The sequence below is a fragment of the Pithys albifrons genome, chromosome 3 (genome assembly GCF_047495875.1).
Source record: "Pithys albifrons albifrons isolate INPA30051 chromosome 3, PitAlb_v1, whole genome shotgun sequence".
Taxonomy (NCBI): domain Eukaryota; kingdom Metazoa; phylum Chordata; class Aves; order Passeriformes; family Thamnophilidae; genus Pithys; species Pithys albifrons.
Window position 1 is genome coordinate 81728430 of NC_092460.1, and position 21602 is coordinate 81750031.

A 21602-nucleotide genomic window follows, 5' to 3' on the forward strand; every position below is an offset into this window, starting at 1 on the left:
CAAGCACAGACCTGGTCAATCTGTAAAACTGCAACTGAAAGACAAAAAGGCAACTGACAAGGGAGCTGCCTCTTCCTCTTCCTCATGCACCTTCACAGAGCCAGCAAAGATGGATGAGCTCCTTCTGCCATGCGAGGAACAGCTGCCAGGGCTTGCTTTATGGGAGGCTTCTAGAGACCTGTGACCTGCCTAACTCTGAGACAACTCAAATGCACTGTCCCTCCACCCTTGCTGATTTCTATTATTTCCCTCATTACATGCAGTAGAACACCGTATATGTAGTATTCAATAAAAGAAGGATATCAAGCTGTCCTAGTTCAGCAGGAGGGACCAGCTAACACTGTGTGGGGGTGATCAAAGCTGTGTATTCTACCCCCTCTATTCATTCCCCAAGGACAATGGGCCATTAGCAGCAGCTGCCCAGGGAGACATTATCACCTTCACACCCAGCCTAAGGGGGGCAGAGCTGCCAATGGGCCATCAACAGTTCAATACCCCCTGGCTCCCAGAGTTACTCACCCATTGTGTGAGTCCCTGCCCAGGGGGAGGGACTGGGTGCTCCCTGAGGGTACATAAGTGGTGGGTAAGAAGACCTCAGGAACTTCTCGTCGGATCCAGAGGAGCAGCAGGACCTTGACAGGAGGAGATCACCGCTCTCGCCCAGACCACAGCCCTCGCCTGCACCAACAGGTTTTTCTTTTCCTTTTGCTCTGGACTGGGGGGAGCCACAGGGGTCTCAGCACAAGGGCAAACAAACCCCCTTGGGTTTGTGCCCCAGGACACTGGGTTATACTGCTGGGGTTTTGTGAGTTGAAAGCAATTTCCCTTTCGTGTCAGTGTTTTTAGTGTAATATTATTATTAAATTTTAGCCCTGACTTATAATCTCTCTCGTGGTGAGTTCATTTCCCCTGCTGGTTCGCCTTTAAACCAGTACACAAGCACATCTCAGAGTCATGATTGTAATACAAATAACTGACAGAAGCTCACAGAAGGGAGAAAGTTGAGAGCAATTGTAAATGTTAACCAGACAGAAAATTAAGTCCTGTGGAAATTGCACAATTAAAAGCTTGGACACATATGGACAGACTCAACTTCCAAAAGTCATGGCTGCAGTTGGACAGACATAACCTAATACACCAAAACATCTCTTGAGACCAAGTAGAATAAAAGTCAGCAAGCAGAAGTATTTGCTTCATTTTGGCACCAGAACTTATTTGGGACTTTACTTGAGGGGCAAGGAAGGTGAGGGACATCAGTGACAGAAACATTTTTCTTGGCTTGGTGTAGAGTGACTGCACAGTTATCCAGTTTTTAGAACTCAAAATGGTGGTGCTGAGAAAAATAAATTAACATATTGTTGGATTTTTCACACTTGCCACTTCCTTCAATTACTATGCTTTCAGCACCGAAGTTCAAATGGGACCAAGGAGCAGTGTTGAGAGGACTGGAGAGGTCTGCTGCACTAGAGCAGGGCAGAGATGAGAACTAGGCTATGGCTTTAGGAGCACTTAGTACCCTTTGAGTGGATGGCTGCAGATAAATGGCTACAGTAGCATCATTCATGTGTTTTTTAATTTGAAATGCACCGAGCAAATGCCAAGTTGCTCGTGCTGTTCACTTGAATAGTCCTAGTATGGAAGTCTTATCATGCAACATGGGCTGGGGTTTCAGAGCTGGAAATTGAACCATCCAGTGTTTGGAATATCCATAAAACTTGCCTTCTGGTTCATCATTCACACAGCTATTCAAGCATACATTTTCTCAATACTTACATTATGTCCAAGCACAAACTGAGCACCTATTTGTCACAGTGAACTGCAAATCATGGCACAGGAAAAGGGTGGACTTACATGGGGGTTCTGAAAAAAGAGGATTTACATTCCACACTGATTCGAAGACTGATGTGGAGCAATCCTGACACACCCAACCTATGCAAGCAGGCTATACACAAGTTCTTTAAAAGTGTTCAAAGAAGCATAAGAAGTTATGGAAGGAAATAATACATTAAAAACAGTATGCTAGTAACATTGCAGTAGTGGTGCATTGATTCCAGAGATCGTTGAGATATTGTATAAGGTACACTTCAGAGAGAAGGAAAAAAAAGGCAGTAAACAAGTCAGAGAACCTTTAACTGGTGCATGACTTTTGGAGTTTTAAATTTTTCAAGATTATCTGTTATCTTGTGGAGTAGAGCCTTCCTAGATCAAAAGGAAGAGGGAGTCAATCCTGTACGGGAAAATTCTAGACACCAGAGGACTACCAGTAAAACCCAGACGTGCCCGGGGCTCCATCGGTGAGCGGGGGCCGCGCTGGCCCCGCGGGCGATGCTGGGCTCAAAGAGCACCGCGGGGTCACCGCCGCTGGCGCTGCAGCTCGAGGTTTCGCGGGGGAAGCCTGGGGGCGAGAGGGAGCTTCAGGTGGCCGTGGCAAAGTCAGAAAGGTGTCAGCAAGGCTTTAGAAAGCCAGAGGGATGCCAGGCAAAGGGCTGGGTGACCGCAGGGAGCTGAGGCGGCGGCGCGGGCCCTTCCCGCACATTCGGGCAGGGGCGGCCGATGCGGTGCAGCCGCCGCTCGGGGCTGTCACCGCCCCGGCTGCGATGCTTCGGGGCGGGATCGGCGCCTCGCCACTCCCCGCACCCCTGCGGGTGGCCCGGCGGGAGGACACCGGGTGCCGCCCCGGGGCTCCTGGGCCTGTGCGCCGAGCGCCCCTCGCCCCAGCCCGGACTTCCCCGGCCGCTGCCCCCACCCCTTGGCCTCCGCCTTCCCCTCCCCTTCCCCTCCCGGTCCCTCCTCCCCGCCGGCGCCGACCGCGCTCGCCTCGGCTGAGGGGCGGCTGCCGCTGCTGCTGCTGCCGGCGGCGGCTCCGGGAAAATGTCCGAGCGCGGCGGCTTCTACCGGCAGGAGCTGAACAAGACGGTGTGGGAGGTGCCCCAGCGCTACCAGAACCTCACTCCCGTCGGCTCCGGCGCCTACGGCTCCGTCTGGTAGGTGCGGGGCGGCGGCAGAGGGGCCGGGAGCCGGCAGGTGCAGCCGGCGGGGACGGACAAAGCTGGGCGGGCGGAAGCCCCCGCGCCCCGCCGGGGGTCGTGTGCAGGGAGCGGGGCGGGGGCGTGTCCGCGGGGCACCGGTGCGAGCGGGGCCGGAGCTCCCGCCAGCCCGCCCCGGCCGACGGCCCCGCGGGGCCGGGAATGCCTCGCCGTAACCCGGGCAACCGCGCCCGCCGCCGCCCCGGGGCGGCCCTTGCCCGCCCTGGCCCTGCCGCCAGTGACCGCCGCCGCCGCCCGGTACTGCTCCCGCCGGAGTGGGAATTGCCCCAATACTAGGAATCCTGCACAGTCATGGTGGAGCGCGGGGAAGGGCTGTCGGAGCGGGGACTGCCAGCCAAACGCGGCCGTTCCAGGCGCGGGGTGAGCGGGACATCCCGCAGGGCCCCGGAGCATCCACGGCGGGGCGAGTTCTGTCGGCCGAGACAATGGAGCGGCCCCTGAAGCGGGGCAGGCTGAGGGACCAGACGGGAGGGTCACCCGCTGCTTTTAGGGCAGATGCCGCCCAAGGTCTTCGGCGCCTGAGAGCTGTATAAGAGATTGCTACATTTTATCATAAACCGTATCACTTTCTTTGATAATTCCTCCATCAGGTTTGCACCCTCGAGAACTCCCAGTGCAGGCTGGGCTGTTACTTTAGTATTTGATGCACGCTTTACTATGCTTTAAAAGATTTTAATCAGTTTTTTGGAAATAATAGAGATGTTTAAGAGGCGTCTGAAAAAGAGTTGTGTTTCTTTTGTAAATGGAATTATGTAAAACAATTCATAATGGGCCTAAAAAAAAATTCTGTAGAACTTTACTTTTTGCCATGCTCTAAACTCATGCAATAGTTTTCCCTTTTTCTCTCTTCGTAGTCAGATACCAAAGAACATTTATGGTGTTTCATATTTGTTACTTTATTCTCTAGCTCTGTGAAATGTCCCAGTTGAACATGAGCTAGGAATATGCATTTAAAAAACACAACAATCAGCAGAAACACTCAGGACTAGTGTGAAGTATCTTTGAATTATTCTCTTTTTTATATTATTTCTGATTTATGCTTGCATCTAGCAAAACAGCATGTTAGCGTTGGTACCTGCCATAGTAGTTAAGCATATAGTCCTGTAAGGATCTGCTGTGAATAGTTTCACAAGGACCTAATTTATTTAGACTATAAAAATCTTAGTTTTTAAAATAAAAGAGGAGAAAGTAAATGAAGATATACAGTAGCAAAGTAACTACTATTGTGTTCTGATAAAAACTGCATTTCTGGTTATTTTCCCTATTTATGCTGCTGTAATTTTAAGGGGAAGACTGACTTTGCTGCGTTTTGTAATGAGATGTCAAGACTTTTGAGAAATTGCAGCGGAAGTGAAAACATATCATGGTTCACTTGCAGCACAGCTGGTGCTTTGGTTTTTGAAACTGTCTGCAAAGCCAAGGAAATCCTAGTATTTTTATCAATTGCAAAGCATAGGAACTGAGATGTAAAATGGAGACTGAAAGATGCTATGGGAAAGGTTTACTCTAAAATAGGTATTTAAAAATAGAATACAGCATTAAATTATTGCTCTATATTAATAGCCTTGTTAACATCAATGAACTATAAACCCAAACAGAAGCTTGAATATGAAGAAAAGGTACACACCTCTCTGAGAAAAGCAATCTATTTTTAGTGTCTATTAAAATTGATTTTTTTTTCTGTCTGTATGCATGTGCTTTACCCAGGAGACCCACGAGACACAAGCATTCCCTTGAGTAATATGCTATATTGCTTCTGTGAATAATTGTATTCCTATTCAGTAAAATGTCTAAAAACATATTCAAGTCTTACAGAAGCCACTGGAATGAAACAAAATCTTAAGTGGTTTGATAAATAGAAGCCAAGGTCCTGAACTCCAAGCAGTGGCATTAAAACAGGAACAGAGTTGTTGTAACAAATTTTTTCTAACTCAGTGAAGCTCTTGTCTAGTCCTACCCTTTTTTGTTGTTGTTGCTGTTGTTGTTGTTTTAACAGTAAATTATCAGTCATATCCAATAGACTTGGGTAGCTGAATTGATAACTGGTAATAAACACATTGTAAATACTTGCATTCAAGCATCTTTTGCTTACATCTCAAAACCAATAGAAGAGTTTGTGTCAGGAGGCTTTATTTTGGCCCAATTTGTTGGCATTTCATAAGTCTGATAGAATTCATGTTTGAGTTAATTACAGATGCATCAAATATGCTATGGAGATAGATATTAGTGGTTTAAAACAGAGTCACTTGTAGAGAGGTATCTATACCAAGCACAGTGCTTTCCCATTGGTTTTCTAGTTTTTATTTAAAAGTGGAATATGCATAAAAAGCAAATCTTCCTTAGCATTAAAAGCTCTACTGCTTTTCTCACTCTTAATAACACATCACAAAGGACATTTCTTTTTGGAAATCCTTCGAACTCAGCTGCAACGCCAAGTTGTGTTGCACCTCAGCATCGACGTGAACCAGAGAGAACTCTTGAGGTCTGTCCCTCAAGTACTTCTCTCTTGCAGTACTCTTTGTCTTACTCTTGGATTTTAACTCCATAGAAGGCTTCCTCTTACCTGATCTCTTTCCTTTGGCCGTTCAAGCTTGTGGATGTTCTGTCATTTGCCATTGTCTGATATGACTTTAAGCTTAGGGAAAAAAAATTCAAGCCCTGTGGAAGTGGGTGGGGGGTGGTAGTTTAGTTACATTAAAATTTTCAATGGTATCTTCAACAGTATGTTTTGGTTAATTTCCCTCTTCTCCAGGTTTGTTTTGTTTGGGTTTTTTGGTGTTTTGTTTTGAGTTTGGTTTTGGTTTGGTTTTTGTTTTTTTTATTAGAAACCCTCAAATTTACACACAACTGGTTTGTTTTGGAGTGGTTTTCTTTTTATGCTATAGCTTTTCTTATCAAGTTGAATTTTTTTATTATTAGATAATTATTTTAACTCTTTCTCAAGCCAAAGTGCAGTTAAATTATTTTTTCTTGAAAAATGACTTTTCAATGTCACACCTCAAAGTTGACTTTACCTCTCACAGAAGTCAAAGAGCTGGTTGGCACTGAACAGACCAGGCACCAGACCTGCTAATGGAAAGTTTGATATTAAGTGCAGCATTTAAGCTAAAATAAGCCATTTGGATGGGAAGCAAACTGTCTTACTTTCGCAGCAGTAATCTTCATCTACAACCCTTTCATTTCAGTTCTGGATTAAAAACCCAAATAATTTCTCAGGTCAAACTGTATATTGTATACTCTTGTCTGTTGTGACTCTGCCTTTTAAATAAGAATACTGGCTGTGTTTGAGTTTTCCCACTGTCCCAGTGATATGGCTTATAAACTGGACCTTTATCCTGAAGCATTTCTGTCTCCCTGCTATGTTGTCCTAGTAGGTCCACTATGGTTTGGTACATGGCCACCTTGTCCTCTAGGAGCTGACATTGCCACCTGCCTTAAGGAAGAGCTGCTTCTTTTTTAAAGACTTCTTATTATACCACAAATTATATAACATGGGTAGATTTTTGGTTTGCTGTTGTTTGGGTTTTTTTAAAGCCTGGATGCCTCTTTTTATGCAGCTTTCGTAAACTGTGTTCTAACCTACTTAGTGCTATTTTTGCCTGCGAGGGATCGACAGCATTCTGTAGCATGCTGTCTCTGATCTCTCCAACAGGTTGTTTCCCATTAGCATATTGCAGGTTCAGTGTTCTGCTTTCTTTGGAAAGAACAAACCTTGCAAGATGAACCAAAGTGAGTCCAGAGCTTCTTCCCAGCCAGAAACTCCTGCAGTGTTTCCTTGGAGGCTGTTGGCATCAATAGTACTTACACTCACTCTCTTGATTTTAAGAGTGTGCAAGGCCTAACACCAACTTAGATGGCATAACACATTTTTAGAAGGAGGCCTCCTATATCAGATTGTAATGGCACAGGCTCAGTTCAAGAAAAGCAGGAAAGCAAAGCCTGTCTTAAGTCTTTTATGTCATGCAACACTTCAGTATCCCTCTATCCTGTTAACTTTATGTGTGTGCTTAAGATTCACTAAGTTTTTGTCCTGGGTAATTTTGGGTAAAAAAATGGGGTAAGGTGGATGCTGTTTAGGCTATTGTTTTGCTTTGAGGAAGTACAAGTGGAAAAATAAAAGCAGAAGGCCTTAATCTGGAAGTTTAACCCCTTCTTTCCTGTCATTCACTCAGTTCTGGGCTTCTGATTAGATTGTACTCACAAGTGTTTTGAGTAGCTTGCAATACTGGAACATAGCATTGCTGATACTGTCCCTTTCACATTGAGGACCTCTAAGAAGATGCTGAGACAACTCAGTAGCATATGAGCAATTTTGAAAGCTGATATAAATTGTCTTTGACTGACAAAGAGAAAAATTCCTTCATCCAAGATTGTATTTGATGACTTCCATATTTTTTAAAAAAAGGATCTTTTTACTTAGCTGTAGTAATACTAAGTGTATGATTTCATCTGTGAGATCAGGTTACTAGAGTTATGGTGTATGTCACTGTAACACTGCATGCTACTTTAAATAGTAAATGCTGAGATAAACTTTTAGATTAGTAGTAATACACAGCTGCTGTATGTAAAGACAGCTGGAAACTGAAGATGATACAGATCTCTACAAGCTAAACAGTCTCAAGCATGTGTAGATTTCAGTGGACTCCCTTTGAACTATTCTTTCAGATTGGGTCTCTTGTTTCCAATGCAAATACAGGTGTTGAACTTCACCCTTTTCTCACAATGTTGTTAAAATATTGCTGTCCAAGATGTGTTAGGAGTTGTCTACTTTTGGTATGCATGATTCATAAGGAAAGTATTGAAGCTGTTCATTAGTTTTGCAGATATTTACAATGACCCCTTCTAATTATATTCAAACACTTGCTTGAAAACTGAGTGAGAGATGAAGGCTGATATGAGAGTACAGTCAGAGTCAAGACACCTCTTAAGAGTGAGTAAATGTGATAACGATACTTGGAAACAAGGCCAGGGAGACATCACTAGAGAGTTTGTTGAGAGTGGTTTTGTCAGAGTACTAGAGTGGAATGTAGATTGCTTGTCATTCCTTTGTCTGGTTTCATCCTGAGTATTTTCCAGCTGTTGGAGCAGTATAGTTAACTGACTTTGGAAAGGAAAGGGAAATGGGATCGCAATTAGTGGAGTCGAGGTTCCTATTTTAAATGAGAATGTCTGAGAACACTTAATGACAGAGGTGTTTGTGGAGAAAGATGAGAAGGGCTGAGAATTGCTGTGCCGGAAGTTTCTGTATAGGTTGCTGTCACTAAGTGTGTGAAGTAGGTTGAGCAGATGACATCTATGTACTTGAGGGTGATAGAGGGTCTCATAGGAAAAGTGAAGAAAAGGCAAGGTTAAGAAGTGGGGAAGACCACCTTGTATTATGCAGGTTTTCTTTCACAAAGAATTAATGAAGTTTCTTCTAGAGAAAGGGGAGGCATGGAATGGAAGAGAGATGAGAGGCACAAGATTAGGCAGTTGTGGTAGAAAGGTAGTAAGGCTCATGAAATTGCAGCTTTCTCTGTGGCGGTAGGGATACATTAGCAGAGCATATTCTCTGCCGAGGGACTTCTCCATCCCTACTTCCTGACTACATGAGGCAGCAGAGGCATAGCTGCCTCCTTTCCTGTCCTGTTGTCGGCCATGATTGTGTTTGCAGTTGTCTGGGGGACACAGTCCCTGTTCCAGAGACCTGAAAGTCTTAGGGCCTAGTTGCTTCAACACAGTTTCCCAAGGAGCTGTTTGTGATTTCAGAACCTATTAATTAGCTGATAACAAAAATATATTAAAATAATATATTAAAAAAATCTTAATTCTGTCCATACAGTCGGGAAGGGAGACGGCATTTCAAAACCCCCCATGTGACTGGGAATAAATTGTTACTATTTAATATTTTGGCTCTTGCAGAGAGAGGAAACAGGAAATGTGAAGGAGAAGTGGGGGAAGGAATAGGAAAAAGAAGGATGAGAATATAAGCGAGATTTTGTCTGTATAGGTTTATATAAAGCATTTGAAAGCAGTGAACTTTTTCATGTTAAACTTTATATCCAGATTAAGCACATGCATTTCTAGCTGAAGCTTCAGAACTCACCATGTATAACTCCCTGTCAACCTTTCTTAATGAAATGATAAATGAAACACATTGGTTATTAGCAATCTACTGGCTTAGTGGCAGCTGACTGATTTTCTTGTTTACATACTGACATTGGGTTTATAGGCTATCTGAAATACATGATTATTTTAATATCCATGATTGGTTGTACATGCTGTGGAAGCTATCAGCTTATGACCCCAAGCTTCTGTATTTTTTTCTCCCAACCATGATTTTAAATACATTACTCCCACTGATATACACTTTACTGTCTGTAGCTTCACCTAGAAAAGTGTGACAGCTCTTCTGTAAAGTTATTTGGATATTTAAGACACTGTGGAGGCATGGGAGACAGATTAGAAAATACAAAATGGCTTGTGGAATCAGAGGCTGATACAGCACTTTTGTGATCATGTTGCTACATTGAAAGAAGACTGATGATGTATTCACATAAACATACAGAGAGCAATTATTTTGTAGTATTTTACAGTGTCTGCTTAAAACATAAAGCCAACATATTTTTATGTTGGTTGTAGAACAATTATGTTGCACATGTGAGAGGTATTTTTTATGTTTTTATATTTAGATTTAGTGGTAAATTAATTTGAGATAATTAACAATGATTGTACTAAAACCAAAACAATTTGATGCTAGTGCTCAGCATGGTATGTTGGGATAATATCCAAGTGATGGGGTGTTATTTTACAGTACAATAACCTGTCATCATCAAGCAAGTTTGGGTTTTTTTGTCTATGAGGAGATTAACTCTCTAGTTTCAGAGTTGATTATTACTTATCCCCTCATATTTTGTCTTGCTACCATCTAATTTTTCTCTATAGTTTCTTTCTGATGCACATATGATGTGATTTGTGTGGTTTAGCAAACACACTCTTTGCACTTGAAAGCCAGCTCTTAAAGAGTAGAAATCACCAGCTTGAACGTGCAAAAAAAGTAACAAAATGTTTATAAAGAAGAAACAAATGAACCATTTTGTGGTACTCTTAACTCGGCTGTGTGTGGCCTTTGTTCTGTTATTCTCCTGCTGCACTGTCAATAGTTATTATGGTCCATTTTCTGGTATGGGATGGATGCTGTGTGTGCTTTTCTCAAGATTGCTCCATATCTCAAAAAGTAGATCTGTTTATTTAAATAAAAAAGAAAGCAAGATCCTGGAGAAGACCCAGGAGAAAAGTTCAACTAAACCTTGCAAACAAAACCCAAAATCCATGTTATTCATTACTTTCACTTGCATGATATTTATGAGAAATGTAAAAAGGGTTGATATTCACTGTAGTTGTGAGGAACCCAAATCACATGATTGGATACTAGAAAATGTCCCAGGATGGGTTTCCTGTGGTCCCTCTTTTCTATCTTCCTTGCCAATGCCTGGTGCTGTAAGAACTGCCTCCCTCAATGGTGAGGTTCTCTAAGTGTTGACCCCTCTTCTGTTCCTTCCCCTTCTATACTTGCTCACATATACCCTTCTGTTGCTGTTGCTTGTTTTTCTCAGAAATTCTTCCAAATTAGGAGGAGATGTGTCTACAAAGATGTTCATGTCTCCTGTAATAGAAGAAGTCAGTGGGTACATGAAAGAGTGCTGAGGTCTGTGGATAACAGCTCAAAATTGTGAACGTGTGTTTTGAGCATGAATTTCATTTTTTCTTTGGGTTTGGTTGGCTGGTTGGTTTGTTTTGTTTTTCTGTGAGTTTTTTTTGTTTCTGTTTTTGTTTGTTTGTTGTCTCTTAACACTTATATGTAATGAGTAATCTTCCCATATTCTGAAGGAAGGCAACCTAGGGAAGGAAAGAAACTTGTGTTGTGCTGCAGTGACAGAAACAAAAATAGAAACCTGGAACAATATGGGAAAAGTGTCATTGTCAAAGGCTAAGTAGCCATAGGTGAATAGTGTGCTTCTAGTCCCCAAATCGCTGAAGGGTCAGCACAAATAAATGGGCTGTCTATCCAGTATTCCAGCTCTGCAACCACAGGGGATAAACTGTCCATAGGTACTAGAGAAATGACTGTATCTACAGCCATAGTTGTAAACATCAAAAATCCATGTCCCATCAAAAGTCATGAAGTTATCTTGAAGCTGTTAAAATCTTGCGCTTTCTGGCTCTTGAGTTTTTGGACTGCAGTAGCTTCCTATGTTCAGATTTTTCTCTAATGCCTTAAGAACTGGGAAAATGTGCATATAAATAGAGATTTGTATTTTGTCTAGTGGAACGTCAATAGAATTCCAAATATAGGAGTTGACAACACTGAAAATGTGGGTTTAATTTAAGCAATGATTGAAAATCACCCCCTAAAAAGTCTCTAATCTGTGTGAAAATGATGCTACCCATGTAAGCAGAGTAATGGCTCTTTATCCTTGATCTTAGAAAGGAGAGACTGCAAAAAATGTGTCATAACTGATGGGTTCTTGGTGAAGAATGATCATATCTGAAAAAGCTACTGCTAGAATTGTTACAAAGTTGTTTCTTGCAGTAAATTAAAAAGATAGTAATAATTGTGTTTCTTTTAAAATTATAATAGAAAGTCTGTCTAAAATGGTGTTCCCATAGTCTGTTGAGGTATGTGAACAAACTGTGTAATGATGTTGGCAGAAATATTGACAATATGCAATTAAAAAGTTACTTATTTTCACTGCATACAATAAATTAAATGCCAACAGTAAAGAACAGATTAGAGATGGGAAGTGATATCCCTTTTCAAGTGTCAAAGTTTATCTCCACTGTACTGTTCTGTTCAGCTACATGAGGTAACAAAATAATCACAGGAAAACACCTTAGAAAAAGTAGTTTCAGAGAAACTCAGGAAACAGTAGCTGAACCATTGGAAGGATGATTTGTTTTCCATGTGTGAGTGAGTATAAACCAGATATAAACACAAGTGGTTGGCCAAAGCTGAAGCATGTGGAAAAGACACTCTAAGTAGATGGCAGTTGTTTGTGAGGTGATGCAAACACCAAAAGACTGGCAGAGAAGCCCTCTCTAGTCTCAATGGAGAAGTGGGGACGGTGTGAGTTGGATGTCATGCTGGGTAAGGGAGGGTGAGATTGTCCTGGTTACTGCTGGGACAGAGTTCATTTCCTTCTTAGTAACTGGTATTGTGCTGTGTTTGGGATTCAGTATGAGAATAATGTTGGTAACATTCTGATGTATTGGCTGTTGCTATATAGTGCAGACCCTAAGTCAAGGACTTTTCAGTGTCCCATGCTCTGCTAATTTGGAGCTGCACTAGAAGCTGGAAGGGAGCACAACTGAGACAGGTGACCCAGCCTGGCCAAAGGGATGTTTGATACCATAGAAGGTCATGTATGTTATTATAATTATCAATATTGTTAACATACTTGGCATTATTATTATATTTTGTTTCAATTATTAAATTGCTCCCATCTCAATGCATAAGGTTTACTTTTTCTTTCCAAGGTGGGGTTGGAGGGAAGTGAGCAGTCAGGGCAGCTGTGTGGTATTTAGTTGCCAGCTGCAGTTAAACTGTGACAGAGGGCCTCTAACACTTCTTCCCTGTTAAATCAAACTAGTTAACAGCATAGATTTGAGGTTTTTTAAGAAGCTGGTTTCAATCGTTTTACTCAGGTTGGTTACAGGCCCCCAAGGAAGAGTTTACAGGTGCCAAGCACAGGTGGGCCAATGTTTTTGCTGTGGCTGGGACTAGAGATGTTCTATCCAGAGACTAGTCTGAAAGCTGAGCACTCTTGGGGAAAACACACAGAAAGGGGAGCAGCTCATCCTGCCACCTGGCAGTTTACTCAGGCCAAGGAGGGGATTTGAGGGACAATGATGTAATATCAAGACAGAAATGTGATCACAGAGGCAGTAGCAGAGGTCACAGATGCAAGTCATCCTTGAATCTGACAAACAAGACAGTTCAAACATACTTCTAAATGCTTTACTGTTAATAACTTGAATTATGATGATGGTAAGCCAGGCATTAGCTCTGATTATCATTTGGTGAAGTTCATTGAGTGTGGAGGAATTCATTTGTACCAAGTCAGTCCCTGGCCTGTGCAACTTCATGACAATTCATGATTTCTTATTTGGGGTGTCAGGACTCAAGTTGCCTTCTTACTTTTTTCTTTTTTTTTCTTTCCCCTCTTTCCTTGCATGGTTCCATCCTAGGCCTAAAAAGCTGCTGTTATAAGAAATACTGAAGCTAAAAAGAGTGATTTTTACCACCTGAAAGCTTTGCAGCCCTGAGTTATATGGAGGATGTGTTAAGTTGAGGCGGCAAAATGCCAATTGCCCAACACAGAGAGAGACAGGCCCCCCACAACCCTGAGATAAAAATCCTAGAACTAACACTTAAAATAGCAAACTTCTTATATTTTGCATAGAAGAGAGAAAATTAAAACCAGAATATGATACATATATATAAAAATGTGGAAAAAACCAACAACCACCGAGTCGCCCACCCAAATAACAGATTCCAACCACCCAGACCACAAAAACACCCCAACAAACTACCCCCAGAGGACACCTGGTAAGAGAGGAGAAAACCAATGATAAAAAAACCAAAAAGTGTATTTCCCAAACTAAACAGCTGTGAAGTGGTGGTAAGGCCTAACGCTACCAGTGTGGTGATAAAGTGTTCACTCAGTGTTGGCCATGAGGGGGACTGGCTAAAATCTCTCCTACACCTGTTTTTATACTTGCTGTGATGTCAGATGATACAAAATATCTCTTTGGTTGCCTAAGTCAGGTGATGTTTGTCCCCTCCAATCTACGTCAGACTATCTGCTAAACTGAGGCCTACTAAAATTAAGGCCTAAACTACCACAAGGATAAAAAGTAATCCGTCTTATAGATCAGTAGTTTTTTAATCACTGAAATGCACATTTGAACTTAGAATTGGGAGGAGAGTGATGTTTATCATGATAACAGGATTTAAAATCTAATTCCTCCTAGCCTTGTGTAACGTATACAGTATTTCACAAACCGGTACAAGCATGAGTGGGAAGGCTTATGAATTACCAGAAGAGCTGAGATGTTAAGCAGACTGCTGTTTTGGGCTGTATTATTTATTTATCTGAATAAACATTTGCTTTTCAAAAGACATTAGAAAGGATATCGAGAGTATGAATTTGTGTGACTTGGCACTGTTCTCCAGTGGCTTCCCTGCCCATGATTAAACACAAGGCAATTACATCTGATCTTTGTTATATTAACAGCCAAGCATTTGCTTCATTTTTATTTCCTTAGATTTATTCATGCAGCCTTCATATTGTCCCTGTGGCTGGTCATGTGGAATTTAAGATGTCTCTGCTGTCAGTTCCTCTCACACTGTTCGTTTCTTCAGCTATTCCATGTATTTGAGCAACACAGCATCCTCATATCCCAAATAACTCTGTCCCTGCCCTACTGTCAAAACAAGTATCTCTATTGTATCCCTTCCACCCTCTTGTCAGAGTGATACCAGTCTTCTTCCTACGTGTTCTTTCTTCTGCTCAGGGAATGTCCTGCTTGAGGTGCTCAGCAAAGCCACAATGCTTTACAGTTTTAAAACTTCCCTGAAGATCAGCTTCTGTGATGCTTGCAAGGAACTAGCTTAGCCATCTACTTATCTCTTTCATTTATCTCATTAGTGACTCCCTCCTCCCATGGTGCCTGCAGGAAGCTTGTTGCTTAAATCTACTTACTTTGGTTTTTATGAAGTTCTGCATTGGCCTTCACATAGGTTGTATGAATTCTAGAATAACTGTATCACAATCACCTTTTTAATGCCACACTGTTCTTTCTGCCCATTTGTTGTTTGTATTATTTGTTTCTTCTCATTAGAAACATCACCTTGCCCTATAGATACTGAGGCTTTACTCTTCACTTGGCTCTTCAGGACCATATATATGAAGGAGTCTGCCTACTTTGAGCTGATTATAAGTTTTGTGTATTATTTTGGGAGCTACTCCAGGCACAATCAGTGTTCTTTATGTCTAGCAGTTGTCTCCTACAACAATTTGCAGGAGTGTCTAAAACACTGTGCAGAAGGAGCTAATAGCATTTGGTGTTACTGCTGACTATTGTCATCCTACTCTGGTGCATTTTTCATCTTGTCTAATTTTCATGTTCTGTAAGACTAATGTATGTGAAGGTTCTTGGCTTGCTACTTCTCTGTAGCAAACACAGATAGTGTTATCCACACTTCAGCCTGACAATTTCAATGTATTTTAATTGAACACAATTTTAGCTTAATAGATAAGAGTAATGACTGAAGGAATTTTTTCTTTCTAGGAGGAGGTAACAAACTGAATCTTTTTATAATTGTATTCTGTATTGTCATGAAGTAATACATGCTGTGATCATTTTTATTCATGTGCTACATATCAGGCATGATTTATCTGTGGCTTGTTGTGCTTGTCATGGCTTTCTAACACACAAAAACCAGTGGGTCTCCCTCGTTTGCAAACTGTGACTTGTATATTTAGTGTCCTCTTCAACAGGGAACTTCCATCTGTGTGATGTTAAGCACACGCTTGTGTGTCAGCAGAACTTGTGGGCTTAAGTATAAGACAAGTGCCCATTGTTCACTTGTTACCAGCCTTTCCCAAAGAAATCGTATGGCCTTGGCTATGTCAACATCCTAACCTGATAGGAGTTTTAGGGCATTATTGTCCAGCAAGCTAATGGTCACATAGGTAATTAATATTCCTAGACACAAGATTCCTCCAATTAGTAAAGATTTCAGCTCGTTCAGTAAAAACAAACTTCGGAGTTTGAATCTCCATATTCCCTTATGAGCCTTGCATTGGAGCTGGAGGCTGGAACTGCACTAATGGAGCTAATTCTCTGATTACTTTTCCTGCCATATGGGGAAGGGTAACCCGGAAATGAGTTCTCAACAGTGTTAGTAATTTGCTAGATGGAAAACAAAGGAACTGTGTTTGAATATTTGGAGTCACTGCTGACTGGCTCCAGGGTGCACTCCCTGAGTAAAGGTGAAAGAGGTAACGGAAGGAGTAAGAGACCCCAGGAGAGTACAGCTTTGAAGTAGAACATGCCATCAATGTGGACTTTTTCTCTTCCAGTTCAGCTTATGATACCAAAACAAGACAGAAGGTGGCAGTGAAAAAACTTTCAAGACCTTTTCAATCACTTATCCATGCACGGAGGACCTACCGAGAGCTTCGGTTGCTTAAGCACATGAAGCATGAGAACGTAAGTGGAGAGTGAGTGAGTTCTTTCCCTTCAGATTTTCATTACAAAAGTTTGCGATATAGACTTAATTTCAGTCAGGTACAATCTTTTTTTGAAAAGTGTATGCAACTGTCTAGCTACCCAAGATACCTGGACCTAGCCATTTTGTATTTAGTGAAGTCACTGGACCTTAAAAGCTTTCAGTTACAGGCTGCATTTTTATTTCAAAAAAATATCTAACTAAGTCTTGAAGGTGATTTTAGTGAAATCCAAAACAAATGGTCCTAATCTACTCTAACTAAAGTAATAAAAGTATACTGTTGAAATATCTTGAAACATCAGTTCAGGGGGGAAACCAACAAACAACAAAAACAAACAAACAACAAAACCCCACCAACATTCAAACCTGCTTTTTCTATCTTTGGGTTCTGTTGAGAAATTAAAGGCAGATACTCTAGGTGAAATTGACAACAGCCTAGTAGCTGAATGAAAGATAACAGACCTTCAGGCCCCTCATAACTGATTACTGTTCTAAGTTTATGTGGCAAACAGTTGATTTCAGTGGAGTACCCACCAGCTTCAAGGCAACTTGATAACCAGAAGCCTGAATAAAATACAATGAATTGTAAAATATTTAAACTAGAACAGAACAAGAAAACCCATGAAATTATGCATAATCTTAAGTATAACCATTGCATAAGCCATGTGTAAGTTTTCTGTAATGAGACATTGTTTTTCCTGCCTTTATTTTTTATTGTCTAAAATTTTGTGGTAATTACTTTTGGTAATTAATGCAATTTTCTGTTGATCATGGAGATAGCTGAGGTGATACCTGTATAGATCACCTCTTGTGCCAGTTTTCAGGATGACCATATGTCATATTTTTGCAAGTTTCATCCCACAAATGCTGAGCACTATCAATACCAATTACATGTTGCTTTACAGATTTCTAAAATGTCACTTCCTTCACCTTTCAGGTTATAGGACTGCTAGATGTTTTCACACCTGCAACGTCAATAGAAAATTTTAATGAAGTGTAAGTAAAATTTTAAAATCATTATGACTATTTTCGAAGTAAGTACATACCACTCTGGTTTTAAAAAAGGAGTACATACATTTTTAATAGACAAGCAGACAGAGTTGGTTTTGTAAAAATCTTTTTTCAACTTTTCCGCAAAAGAGAAGGCAGGAAGATGGACCTCATTTTTGTATTCTTCAAAATAGTTAATAAGATTATAGGTATATGGTAAATTCGAGTTAACTTAAAAAATGTTCAATTATGTGTTAGTTGTAGATTATCTTTTCACAGGTAGATGGGATAGTTTAGCAATGCAGAAAAGTATTCTGATTGTTATTTCAGACAAGGTGAATTCAGGCTAGGCTAACCTAGGATTAGATAGATTTTACTGCTACTCACACATGAGTTATGCTGAGTTCCTCTTGGTTTGCATAATGTATAAGCACTTAGGTAAACAATTTAGCAGAAGAAATAGTAATTAATCTGTTTTTGTCTCTGTGGAAATTAGTGGCCAAACCTCTTTGGCTCTGGGGCAAAATTGCACACATGGGGACTCGGTATGACAGATGCTTACTTTTTTCTCAGCACTACTTGTGAAGAGAATCAACGTTTTGCAAAATTTGTCAAAAAATAAAACTTACAGTGGGAACAGGGTGGGAAGTTACACAAAACACTCTTATTTCACTCAATCTTATGTTAACCTCCATCATCAGATATTCCAAGGCCTTGCAGGTCTACTATTTTCATTGCCTCAGGCTCCCATTTTGATCTTGTGTAAGGCTTCCTCTTCATCAAAAAATACATTGCATGTATCACTGGTGTAGTTAGTCATGGAAAAAACAGAGATAAAAGTCTTCAATATATTCTAAATATTTTTCTTTTTCATTGTATTGAATCTCATCAGTGATTGCATTACTAAATCTCATTGTTAATAACACATAAAGTTTATGTCCTTTAAAATCAGACAGTGGAAAAGGAATCTACATGGACATACGTAGATACGCTTTGGATGTGCTGCTTCTAGAAGGATTTACATTCTGACATTCTTAGATGAGATGTGTCTCTTTGTTTTCTTCTCCCTGTTCTATTTTCACAGGTATCTTGTGACAAATTTAATGGGTGCTGACCTGAATAACATTGTGAAGTGCCAGAAGTTAACAGATGATCATATACAATTTCTCGTCTATCAGTTACTTCGAGGTCTTAAGGTACTGTCAGAGTGCAGAAGTTTTAGGCTAAACAATCTAAATGTTGTAGCAATGATTGGTTCATTGCAATGACAGTATATGAAGACTATTTTTTTTATGTCTTAAGAGTGCACAGATAGCAGCAATCATTTCAGAAATTATCAGATATTTTTTCTAACCAGAAACAAAGCCCCAGGCCTGCCAATGTTTATATGCACATACATGTGAATACTCCCCTTGAACGTTTGGATCAACTCTATTTAAGTTACTGTTGCAGGACAATCACTTGCTATGTAGTGTCTCAAAATTCGGAAGAATGTGAAGTGGATGGAGAAGAATATGGCAAGTAACTCACATTTGTGCTTTGAAAGACATAAGCCAGTTTGAAAAACCACAGTCCTGATGTTTGTAGAAGTGGGTGAAGAAATATTCAGGTTAGCTGGGCCCTTTGGGAAATGTCTGGAAGTAGAAATTTGTCCCAGCCATGTACAACGTTGCACACAATCACTTAGGATTTACTCTGCCTGTAAAGTCATCGTTTGCTTTAATTGTACCAGTTAAAATTTTTCCAGTTAGACATTGCAATCAACAGGCAATGAAACGGCAGCAAAATTTTAAAATATGTATCACTCTGCTGATATTAAACATGTAAATGTCTATAAACAAGGGAAGAGCTAGATAATATGTCCCTTTACTAGACACTAAGCTTTTTCTCAGACCAGTATGGATTTTCTCAGCTATAAACAAAAAGAAAAGAGAGTGGTTAGCTTCTTTACTAGCTAACTTAACAGTAATTGATATTTTAGACACGGCACACAACTGTATGTTTGAAAGCAAGCCATGGTAAATACTGGCTCTGAAATATACTTATCACATGATTTTCAGCAAGTCATCTTGTGCCTAAGACAGTAATTCTTATTCATGCGTGCAGGTTTGGTCAATTTAGATGCAGGTTTTAGTGAATAAAAATTGCAAAACGTAGACCTTAACTGTTTTGTCTCATTTTCGTGAGTTAATAGCTTAATTTGGAAGATGGATTCTGATATTAACTATCCAGCTTGTGATTTTGAATATAAGTTGATCTTGTGTCAGAGCTAAATGATAGTAAGAATTGTGCTCTAAGTGAATATTAATTTCAGAAATGCACTAAGGTGCATTTCTGGCTCTGTTTCAAAGGGGAGGGGTTGATGGTGGCTTGACTCTTCTGAAATTGAAATTCTCACATCTCATTAGTGGAAGAACATTTGGTCTTGTGTTTCTCCTCACTTACTGTGTATACGCTGGAGCCATTACAAGGCGTATTTGCATATCTGAGTGTGCTTGGGGCTCGCTGGTGAGGGGTGTGTTCAGCAGTGTGGAGCGCAGGCTTCATGCCCTGCAGAAGATGAATGAGCAGATGGAGTGCTGGCATGGAGCTGCATAGTTTGTCAGGCTCCTGAGCTGGCTGGTAGAGCACTGCTTGGTGACACTGAGAGGAGCTCTTGTGGTTGTCTCAGCAGAGCAGGGACAAGGCTCTTCTCACAAGCGGTGGTTTGGTTTTGTGTTCATTCAGCTGCTCACAGCTGTTGGGAGGAGCACTGAGAGATGGCCCTGCCTTCTGAGAAATAGAAGTGCTAAGATCTGGAACACAGAGTGCCCTTGTGTTTTCCTTGGATTTTCCCAATTGCTAAACAGGTTTTTGCGTATAATACCTGTTCCTAAAAATGGTGAATTCACCTCTAAATAATAGAAGGTTTTCAAGGTCTTGCTGATGCTGGTCAATATGATGATAGATAAATCTGCTATTAATCCTAACAAGGGAATGATAGACAATTACAGGCTAAGCTTTTCTCAATCTTTGATTTTAAATGTTTCATGTAACATAGAAGAGACACTAAATAGCCACTGAAATACTGCTTTGGGTCCCTGTTTTGAAAATAAACCTGAAGAAATGCTGTGGCTTAGGTGGGTATTTTGGTCACTAACCCATTCCAGGTGCAAGTATGGCTGCTCTCACCCACATAATTGTTCACAGTATGGGAAGGTAACAATGTCATGTAAGAGTGCTCCCTAGACCACTGACTTACTGAGCCACTGTCTCATCAACATGGACATCCAGCTAAGACTGGAACAAATTCCAAATTAGAAAGAAACTTTGAGCAGAAGAATCACTGCGAGTGATTTCTTTCATGGTAGAATTTAGTAATTCGTGGTTACCTTTCTTGAAATATCCAGCTCTCCATAAGACAAAATAGGGAGGTTTTGAAGTTTGACATACCTCTGATCTGAAAACCTTGGCTGACGTAAGCATCTTCTATATATAAAACAGTGAGTCTCAGAAGCAAAAAGATAAGACAAGTGACTTCTACCTCCCTTCACCTCTAAATCAAAATCTTAGCCTTTTTTTTTTCCTTTTTTGTTTTACAGTATATTCACTCAGCTGGAATCATCCACCGGGTAAGTTCACTTGTTGGTGTAATAAAAACTGATGGAATGTGTCTCTCTGTGCATCATGTGTTACTAAGACAGAGTTACAATATACTTTAAAGGGTTAAAGTAGTACTTGACTAACTGTGTTCTGCCACAGGACCTGAAGCCCAGTAACCTAGCTGTAAATGAAGACTGTGAATTGAGGGTAGGTATCATGCTGTTGTAATGAAGAATGTTGTAAAAGCTTTCAAAATTACAGTTTTCTGAGAGAAAACATTTAGCTACTGTTTTTATTTCTGATTCCATTAATTTCAGCTCTTTGCTAGTGTTTCTCCCTGGCATAGAAAAACCATTTCCGTGAGCATGTTTTTCCTCCCAAATGCTTACTTAGTATGAATGCAAGAATCTTTGCAAAATATTCATCCCTATATACCCCACAGATGGTACACAGCTAATAATTTGGCCTGTGAGTGAGTACTTAACTAAGTATATCTTGGAAATCTGACCTGTGATATGTATCTGCATCTGCCATGTTTAGATGAAACCTTGTAAAAACTTTCATTTTTATAACTGTAGAACATATAAACGAAATTAAAGAATGATGGCAAAAAAAATACCACTATTATCAGTTGCAGGCAGTAAAGAAACAAACAAAAAAACCCCCAGCCAACCAAAAAGAACCCTGTAATCCATGCTTCTCAGGTG

The 21602-nt window shown here is 40.7% G+C and overlaps 1 protein-coding gene across 2 annotated transcripts in view; it reads left to right on the top strand.

Annotated features, from left to right (window-relative positions):
* The first annotated feature begins 2640 nt into the window (after positions 1-2640).
* Positions 2641-21602, top strand: part of MAPK11 (mitogen-activated protein kinase 11) — a 32314-nt gene continuing 13352 nt past the window's right edge. For both annotated transcript variants that reach the window (XM_071552531.1, XM_071552532.1), the window contains exons 1-6: positions 2641-2984; positions 16175-16304; positions 17261-17319; positions 18398-18509; positions 20895-20924; positions 21055-21102. In XM_071552531.1, coding sequence (XP_071408632.1) covers positions 2872-2984; positions 16175-16304; positions 17261-17319; positions 18398-18509; positions 20895-20924; positions 21055-21102 — 492 coding nt within the window. In that variant the 5' untranslated portion in view covers positions 2641-2871. The remainder of the gene's footprint in view (positions 2985-16174; positions 16305-17260; positions 17320-18397; positions 18510-20894; positions 20925-21054; positions 21103-21602) is intronic.